The sequence below is a fragment of the Oncorhynchus mykiss genome, chromosome 11, assembly GCF_057628025.1.
Source record: "Oncorhynchus mykiss isolate SJ-2025 chromosome 11, ASM5762802v1, whole genome shotgun sequence".
Taxonomy (NCBI): Eukaryota; Metazoa; Chordata; class Actinopteri; order Salmoniformes; family Salmonidae; genus Oncorhynchus; species Oncorhynchus mykiss.
Genome location: NC_143032.1, coordinates 81,578,334 through 81,588,112, shown reverse-complemented (window position 1 = coordinate 81,588,112; position 9,779 = coordinate 81,578,334). Strand labels below are relative to the sequence as shown.

At 45.4% G+C, this 9,779-nt stretch overlaps 1 protein-coding gene across 1 annotated transcript; it reads right to left on the bottom strand.

The window, feature by feature from the left end:
- Window positions 1–335: 335 nt before the first annotated feature.
- On the bottom strand, window positions 336–7,585 carry LOC149979891 (uncharacterized). The gene is made up of 3 exons (XM_090189079.1): window positions 7,306–7,585; window positions 4,469–4,950; window positions 336–2,222 (listed from the first exon to the last, which is right to left on the bottom strand). Exons 1-3 carry the CDS (start codon window positions 7,583–7,585, stop codon window positions 2,058–2,060), a joined length of 927 nt encoding a protein of 308 aa, XP_090045205.1. The 3' UTR covers window positions 336–2,057.
- Window positions 7,586–9,779: the final 2,194 nt, after the last annotated feature.

Genomic DNA, 9,779 nt, shown 5'->3' with positions numbered 1-9,779 from the left:
TACTAGCCGGCTGGCTACCACCCAGTACTCTACCATGCACCTTAAGAGACTGCTGGCTTATGTACACAGAGTCATTGAACACTGGTCACTTTAATAATGTTTACATACTGTTTAACCCAGTTCATATGTATATTTGACTTTTTTTTAATTAACTTTCTTTTTACCCCCTTTTTCTCCCAAATTGGTAGTTACGGGCTTGTCCCATCACTGCAACTCCCGTGTGGACTCGGGAGAGGCGAAATTCGAGAGCCATGCTACCAGGGACGTAAACAAGTATGTGCACAAAATTTGAGCGAAATAAGCTTGTATGGAACATTGAAACATCAGACCAACACTTTACATGTTGCATTTATGTATTTGTTCATTGTAACTACTGCTTTTCTGTTCATATTCTGTCCATAATGTCTATACACACCATCCTACACATATATTTACAGTATATAGAATGGGTCACAAGGTTAAGATTTGTATGAAAGATATCTATAATACATAGCAGACAGCATCTGCTGTGTCAACAGTTTTACATTGTATAGACCAGTGTCTGGCCCTGCGACTCCAAACTGGAACCATCTCTCTCTGTTACGGTATAGAACAGAAACATTACCTCATGTGCTCTGGAATGTTCTTTAGGTTTTATCACCCAAAGTACATGGTAAATCTCCTGTCAGTGTTATCTCCCAGAGGCCCATCCTCAGTAGAACACACACGATAGTTAAGAGTACTCTGTTCTGTTGCATAAAACAACCATTTGATGCAATAAAACTATTATAACATAATCTTGCACTCACAAACCTTTGCCGAAAGATAGACAATATATATTTTTTAGATAGAATTAAGCATAATGATGAATGATTATGGATTATGGATTGCAGGAAAAAGCTGTGGAGGGGCGTAACATGTAATAATTGAATACGTATTCTAAATTCATAACATTGTACAGATTGTAATTCGTAACATATTGTACAAAATGGATAATGGACATCCACAAATGAATACATGCAGTATCTTATGAAATGCAAAATATCATAATCATTTGAGTGTTTTTTTCCAGATTTACGTTTACTATGTTATGTCTAACCCCTGAGTCCAGGTTAGCTCTGTAACATCATCTGGCTAGTCCAGTTGGAAAATGTCAAACTTTTAACCGTTCTCACTGACAGATCAGCACCATAGGAGGTTCATGAATTACTTTGCGACTACGCATCTTCCGATCCAAAATGTTGTTTGTGGGAATAGCTTAGTATCTTTCTGAGTCCTGGGACCTTTTTCATGTAGTCTGGAATCTGAATTGATATGCTCTGTTTCACCTTGGTTTCCCTATGTTTCACCGTGGTTTCACCGTGGTTTCACCATGGTTTCACCATGGTTTCACCGTGGTTTCCCTACGTTTCACCGTGGTTTCCCTACGTTTCACCGTGGTTTCCCTTTGTTTCACCGTGGTTTCCCTTTGTTTCACCGTAGTTTCCCTACGTTTCACCGTGGTTTCACCGTGGTTTCACCATTGTTTCACCATGGTTTCCCTTTGTTTCACCATTGTTTCACCATGGTATCGCTACGTTTCACCGTGGTTTCCCTACGTTTCACCGTGGTTTCACCATTGTTTCACCATGGTTTCCCTTTGTTTCACCATTGTTTCACCATGGTTTCCCTACGTTTCACCGTTGTTTCACCGTGGTTTCACCTTTGTTTCACCATTGTTTCACCGTGGTTTCACCATTGTTTCACGGTGGTTTCACCTTTGTTTCACCGTGGTTTCACCTTTGTTTCACCTTTGTTTCCCCATTGTTTCACCATCGTTTCACCATGGTTTCACCATTGTTTCACCGTGGTTTCCCTACGTTTACCCATGGTTTCACCATGGTTTCACCTTTGTTTTGCTTGCATATCAATTTGGATTACAGGCTGGAGACACAGGGTCCAAGAAATCCCTTAGATACAGTAGAAACCAAGCTGATGACATTTTGGATTGAAAGATGCTTAGTCGCGTACACATGGCAAAACAACGTACTGTGACACGCAGTCTCTGTTGCATCCTCTTATTGTTAATAACATGCCAGCTAACAGGCCAGCAGACGGTTCACACATTTTATCTCTTGCTCTGCCTGTTGGGAGAGACTGGGGTTCGTCTGGACACGGCCACAGTCCCAACAGATGGGGAGAGCATCTTTAAGTTCAGCCGATGGAGCATAGTGGAGGCTGGGCAGGGCTGCACAACGCTTTGGCTAAAAGAGAAAGACACAACAAGTTTATTACTTTGGTGCAGATGCATTTTTGTTTTGTCTTGCATGGCAATGGGAGTGATGATACGATATAGATATGTGACCAAAAGGTTTAGACAGAGAAGGGGTTTTAGACTCATTAAGTATATGGCCATTATAGCATTGTTTGGATGGAATGATTAGATAGACAACACGCACACCTAGTCACTTTACCCTGCCTTCATGTACATATCTACCTCAAATACCTTATTATTATCTATTCTGATGCCTAGTCACTTTACCTTCATGTACATATCTTCCTCAAAGACCGTATTATTATCTATTCTGATGCCTAGTCACTTTACCCTGTCTTCATGTACATATCTTCCTCAAATACCTTATTATTATCTATCCTGATGCCTAGATACTTTACCTTCATGTACATATCTACCTCAAATACCTTATTATTATCTATCCTGATGTCTAGTCACTTTACCCTGCCTTCATGTACATACCTACCACAAATACCTTATTATTATCTATCCTGATGCCTAGTCACTTTACCCTGTCTTCATGTACATATCTTCCTCAAATACCTTGTACCTCTGCACATTGATCTGGTACTGGTACTCCCTGTATATAGCTCCACATTGATCTGGTACTGGTTCTCCCTGTATATAGCTACACATTGATCTGGTACACCCTGGATATAGCTCCACATTGATCTGATACTGGTACTTCCTGTATATAGCTCCACATTGATCTGGTACTCCCTGTATATAGCTCCACATTGATCTGGTACTCCCTGTATAACTCCACATTGATCTGGTACTCCCTGTATAGCTCCACATTGATCTGGTACTGGTACTTCCTGTATATAGCTCCACATTGATCTGCTACTGGCACTTCCTGTATATAGCTCCACATTGATCTGGTACTTGTACTTCCTGTATATAGCTCCACATTGATCTGGTACTCCCTGTATATAGCTCCACATTGATCTGGTACTCCCTGTATAACTCCACATTGATCTGGTAATTCCTGTATATAACTCCACATTGATCTGGTACTCCCTGCATATAGCTCCACATTGATCTGGTACTTCCTGTATATAGCTCCACATTGATCTGGTACTTCCTGTATATAGCTCCACATTGATCTGGTACTTCCTGTATATAGCGCCACATTGATCTGGTACTTCCTGTATATAACTCCACATTGATCTGGTACTTCCTGTATATAACTCCACATTGATCTGGTACTTCCTGTATATAGCCCCATATTGATCTGGTACTGGTACTCCCTGTATATAGCTCCACATTGATCTGGTACTCCCTGTATAACTCCACATTCATCTGGTACTTTCTGTATATAGCTCCACATTGATCTGGTACTGGTACTGGTACTGGTACTTCCTGTATATAACTCCACATTGATCTGGTGCTTCCTGTATATAACTCCACATTGATCTGGTACTGGTACTTCCTGTATATAACTCCACATTGATCTGGTGCTTCCTGTATATAACTCCACATTGATCTGGTACTTCCGGTTTATATCTCCACATTGATCTGGTACTTCCTGTATATAGCTCCACATTGATGTATATAGCTTAATTCTTGTGCATTTTATTTTACTCCTCTAGTGTTGCTAGTACATTATTTTTTAAACTCTGCATCGTTGGGAATGGTTTGTAAGCAAGCATTTCACGATAAAGTCCACACCCGTTGTATTCGGCTTATATGACAAACACCACATCATATCAACACTTATTTGTTGTTGTTGTGAAAATACACATTAATTCAGATAGACCACTGTCTGTCCAAATGATGAGCTCAACATAGTTTAGAAAAGTGTCTGTTTTGAAAAGGTGGCCATAAATTCTCTACTCTGTGATGAAATAAGTGCCTCATGAGGACACGCAAGGAAAATGCTTTGCTTTTGCAGATTCTATAGCTGCAAGGCATTCCAGTTTTTCGTTTCTGTACGAGGGGGACTTTTGGCTGATATGTGAAACATACATGGTAAGAATAGAAATCAGTTACAGGCTAGAAGAAAACACACACAGTGGGGCAATTTGCTGATTTGTTACGAGACTGAAGAACAACACAACAGAGATGCAGATTGCTGTGGTCATGATTATAATTATGAAGACCTTAACATATTTGGATAAATTAAACCCGGGAACGGGCTCTGTATTTACAGATCCATTTTCTAGTTCATTTGCATAGGCACAGCGTGTGGTGTCAAAAATAATTTGCCTCACTGACCTCAATAGTTACTGTAAATGATTTGTTGTTTTCCTCGTTTCTCAAAAAGATACTGCTCGTGCTCAGGCCCAGCTCCTCTGTGAGGCCCAGCTCCTCTGTGAGACCCAGCTCCTCTGTGAGGCCCAGCTCCTCTGTGAGGCCCAACTCCTCTGTGGGGCCCAACTCCTCTGTGGGGCCTAGCTCCTCTGTGGGGCCCAGCTCCTCTGTGGAGCCCAACTCCTCTGTGGCCCCAACTCCTCTGTGGCCCCGAACTCCTCTGTGGCCCCGAACTCCTCTGTGGCCCCAACTCCTCTGTGGCCCCAAATCCTCTTTGGCCCCAACTCCTCTGTGGCCCCAACTCCTCTGTGGCCCCAACTCCTCTGTGGCCCCAACTCCTCTGTGGGGCCCAGCTCCTCTGTGGGGCCCAGCTCCTCTGTGGGGCCCAACTCCTCTGTGGCCCCAACTCCTCTGTGGCCCCAACTCCTCTGTGGCCCCAACTCCTCCTATAAATCAAAACAGCTTGACACACAGAGGTTGGAAAATGACATAATATGACAAGTTAATTTCAATCTTTTACCAATTTCTATTTCCTGTGTTTCATCCAATCATGTTGCTGGCCAGAGAGAGCAAACATAACTAATGTCTTGGATGGATACCTTACGCAGAGAGATTAGAGCTTGTCCCCCAGAGGAGAGGAGACTGGACCAGGCTGATGCTTCGGCCGGTTACATGATTAATGCAGTCTAAGACGTGGTGAAGCACAAGCACTCTCCTCAACTGTATAACCCTTGCCAACGTTCAAATTACGATTCTCCTCTATATATCCCTGTAGCATAACATTCAGGGAATGCCAAATGTTTGGAAATGGGAACAACAGACAACAGCAGTGTTTCTCAAACTCTGTCCCGGGGACCTCAAGGGGTGCACGTTTTGTTTTGTTTCTGTTAGCACTACACAGCTGATTAAAATAATCAACTCGTCATTAAGCTTTGATTGTTTGAATCAGCTGTGTAGTGCTAGGACAAAACAACTAAATGTGCATCTGTAGCCTAGTGTTTGGGAAACACTGAGCTACAGTGTACCCAATTGTTGTTAAGTGCACGTAGAAAAAGGGTGTTATATCCCTTATTGACATACAGATGTGGGATCTTAATTTGAGCCAGTTTGCTACAGCAGAAAAAAATATCCTGCAGCAACAGGAAGTGTGAATTATTATGTGGATCATAATTAATACACATTTTTTACAGGTCGATGCATTTTTTTGTTTAGGGCAAATCAAGTGGAAATGCAAAAAGGTTAGCAGCCTTTTAAAAACTCAAATACACTACAACTTTGCATTTCCTGCTGTGCAGGAATATTCTCAGCAATAAAGGAGTGATCAAATAAAGATCCTACATCTGGTACAATGTTACAATCTGACATTTCCACTAAGGTTAACTTGCGAGTGGATATCTAATTTTGATATCCAGGTCACCCTCCAATCACACATGCTGTATCACAAATGTGCCCTCAACACACAACCGCAGCCATGGAAATGGGATTCATAATGATTCACAATGATTCATAATGATTCATAATGATTCATAATGATTCAAAATTATTCATAATGATTCACAATGATTCATAATGATTCACAATGATTCATAATGATTCATAATGATTCATAATCACAACGTATTCTAAAGGATGGGGATGGACAGGATCCAGGAAAAAGCCAAACATTGAGCGCTCTGCTCGCTCGGCGTATATGAATGTGAAACCACAGTGGATTGTTCCAGCTGTTTGGCCTCATTGCTATACACAGAACCATCGGCTATGACCCATGAGTAGAGGGGACCTGGCTGGGTTTTAACTCTTGAGTTTTAGCCTACGGTACAACAACAACAGACCACTGAGCCCTCCTCATGAGGGGATAGTTTACATCACTAGACCACTGAGTTGTAGTATGGATGGATAACAGACCACTGAGTTGTAGTATGGATGGATAACAGACCACTGAGTTGTAGTATGGATGGATAACAGACCACTGAGTTGTAGTATGGATGGATAACAGACCACTGAGTTGTAGTATGGATGGATAACAGACCACTGAGTTGTAGTATAGATGGATAACAGACCACTGAGTTGTAGTATGGATGGATAACAGACCACTGAGTTGTAGTATGTATGGATAACAGACCACTGAGTTGTAGTATGGATGGATAACAGACCACTGAGTTGTAGTATGGATGGATAACAGACCACTGAGTTGTAGTATGGATGGATAACAGACCACTGAGTTGTAGTATGGATGGATAACAGACCACTGAGTTGTAGTATGGATGGATAACAGACCACTGAGTTGTAGTATGGATGGATAACAGACCACTGAGTTGTAGTATGGATGGATAACAGACCACTGAGTTGTAGTATGGATGGATAACAGACCACTGAGTTGTAGTATGGATGGATAACAGACCACTGAGTTGTAGTATGGATGGATAACAGACCACTGAGTTGTAGTATGGATGGATAACAGACCACTGAGTTGTAGTATGGATGGATAACAGACCACTGAGTTGTAGTATGGATGGATAACAGACCACTGAGTTGTAGTATGTATGGGGTACTTTACTTAAAACAGACCACTGAGTTGTATGGTAATCTGTATTAGTTTTTCCTCTCTTCCTGTTGTAGATTGAAAACACCCCAGTCAGTGTCAACACTCCTCTTGAACACAGAGCATTAACATTAAACGGCTGCTATGCAAATGAGGTTAGACAGGGAGGAGAGCAGAGAAAACAAATGTGTTAATAATTGATCCACCCGGTCTGTGGGGGTGGGGATTACCTGAATGAGCCAGAGGAGCTGGAGTGTACTGGAAACGCCCAGGGAGTCCAAAGTGCCTCTAATGGGGATACTCAACACCGTCTTCAGCCACTGTTCGCTCTGGAGAGGTGGCCAAGATGTCGAGGGCCAGGCATTCTGAGAGGTGGCCAAGATGTCGAGGGCCAGGCATTCTGAGAGATGGCCAAGATGTCGAGGGCCAGGCATTCTGAGAGGTGGCCAAGATGTCGAGGGCCAGGCATTCTGAGAGGTGGCCAAGATGTCGAGGGCCAGGCATTCTGAGAGATGGCCAAGATGTCGAGGGCCAGGCATTCTGAGAGGTGGCCAAGATGTCTAGGGCCAGGCATTCTGAGAGTTGGCCAAGATGTCGAGGGCCAGGTATTCTGAGAGGTGGCCAAGATGTCGAGGGCCAGGCATTCTGAGAGGTGGCCAAGATGTCGAGGGCCAGGCATTCTGAGAGGTGGCCAAGATGTCGAGGGCCAGGCATTCTGAGAGGTGGCCAATCTGTCGAGGGCCAGGCATTCTGAGAGGTGGCCAAGATGTCGAGGGCCAGGCATTCTGAGAGGTGGCCAAGATGTCGAGGGCCAGGCATTCTGAGAGGTGGCCAAGATGTCGAGGGCCAGGCATTCTGAGAGGTGGCCAAGATGTCGAGGGCCAGGCATTCTGAGAGATGGCCAAGATGTCGAGGGCCAGGCATTCTGAGAGGTGGCCAAGATGTCGAGGGCCAGGCATTCTGAGAGGTGGCCAAGATGTCGAGGGCCAGGCATTCTGAGAGATGGCCAAGATGTCGAGGGCCAGGCATTCTGAGAGGTGGCCAAGATGTCTAGGGCCAGGCATTCTGAGAGTTGGCCAAGATGTCGAGGGCCAGGTATTCTGAGAGGTGGCCAAGATGTCGAGGGCCAGGCATTCTGAGAGGTGGCCAAGATGTCGAGGGCCAGGCATTCTGAGAGGTGGCCAAGATGTCGAGGGCCAGGCATTCTGAGAGGTGGCCAATCTGTCGAGGGCCAGGCATTCTGAGAGGTGGCCAAGATGTCGAGGGCCAGGCATTCTGAGAGGTGGCCAAGATGTCGAGGGCCAGGCATTCTGAGAGGTGGCCAAGATGTCGAGGGCCAGGCATTCTGAGAGGTGGCCAAGATGTCGAGGGCCAGGTATTCTGAGAGGTGGCCAATCTGTCGAGGGCCAGGCATTCTGAGAGGTGGCCAAGATGTCGAGGGCCAGGCATTCTGAGGTGGCCAATCTGTCGAGGGCCAGGCATTCTGAGAGGTGGCCAATCTGTCGAGGGCCAGGCATTCTGAGAGGTGGCCAATCTGTCGAGGGCCAGGCATTCTGAGAGGTGGCCAATCTGTCGAGGGCCAGGCATTCTGAGAGGTGGCCAATCTGTCGAGGGCCAGGCATTCTGAGAGGTGGCCAATCTGTCGAGGGCCAGGCATTCTGAGAGGTGGCCAATCTGTCGAGGGCCAGGCATTCTGAGAGGTGGCCAATCTGTCGAGGGCCAGGCATTCTGAGAGGTGGCCAAGATGTCGAGGGCCAGGCATTCTGAGAGGTGGCCAATCTGTCGAGGGCCAGGCATTCTGAGAGGTGGCCAATCTGTCGAGGGCCAGGCATTCTGAGAGGTGGCCAATCTGTCGAGGGCCAGGCATTCTGAGAGGTGGCCAATCTGTCGAGGGCCAGGCATTCTGAGAGGTGGCCAATCTGTCGAGGGCCAGGCATTCTGAGAGGTGGCCAATCTGTCGAGGGCCAGGCATTCTGAGCAACTGTCACGTTCGTCATATTGATGAGACCAAGGCGCGGCGTGAAAAGCATACATTATTATTTTAATTAACGAATAAAAGCAAACAAAAAAACGAACAAAGAAACAAACCGAATGTGAAGCTATATAACTAGCGCTGACAGGCAACTACACAGACAATAACTCACAAAACCAAAATGGAAAAGGGCAACCTAAATAAGATCCCCCAATCAGAGACAACAATAAACAGCTTTCTCTGATGGTGAACCAATTCAGGCCACCATCGACCTACATATACCTAGACATACCAAAACCCCACAGAATTACAAAAACAAAAAAAAACAAAACCAACCACCCTCGTCACACCCTGACCTAACCAAAATAATAAAGATACGCCCTAAGGTCAGGGCGTGACAGCAACCCAGGATGACCAACAACCGCCCCAGCTACAAAAGTGCAAGTCAGAGCCCTCTCCAAAACAGAGAGGAGGACACTAATTAAGGTAACACGGGCGGCAGAGTGTGTCCTACACATCTGAATACTGAACCTTGTCATGTAACGATAGCCCACTGTGGAGCTTTTAGCCAAGCCATGGATATTAATGTTCCCTCTGACACAGGAGTCGCTCCTTACTTCCTACCCTGCCTGCCTCATCGCCCTGCCTCATCGCCCTGCCTCACCGCCCTCCCGCCCGCCCTGCCTCACCGCCCTCCCGCCCGCCCTGCCCTGCCTGCCTCATCGCCCTGCCTCACCGCCCTCCCGCCCACCCTGCCTCAC

Excerpts from the sequence above, each read along its gene's own strand:
- LOC149979891 (XM_090189079.1), bottom strand. The coding sequence starts at position 7,585 with ATGCCTGGCCCTCGACATCTTGGCCATCTCTCAGAATGCCTGGCCCTC. Across the intron at positions 4,951-7,305 it reads GGACTCCCTGGGCGTTTCCA|GAGGAGTTGGGGCCACAGAG; the intron begins GTACACTCCAGC and ends TTTGATTTATAG. Across the intron at positions 2,223-4,468 it reads CATTTACAGTAACTATTGAG|CCAAAGCGTTGTGCAGCCCT; the intron begins GTCAGTGAGGCA and ends TTTCTCTTTTAG.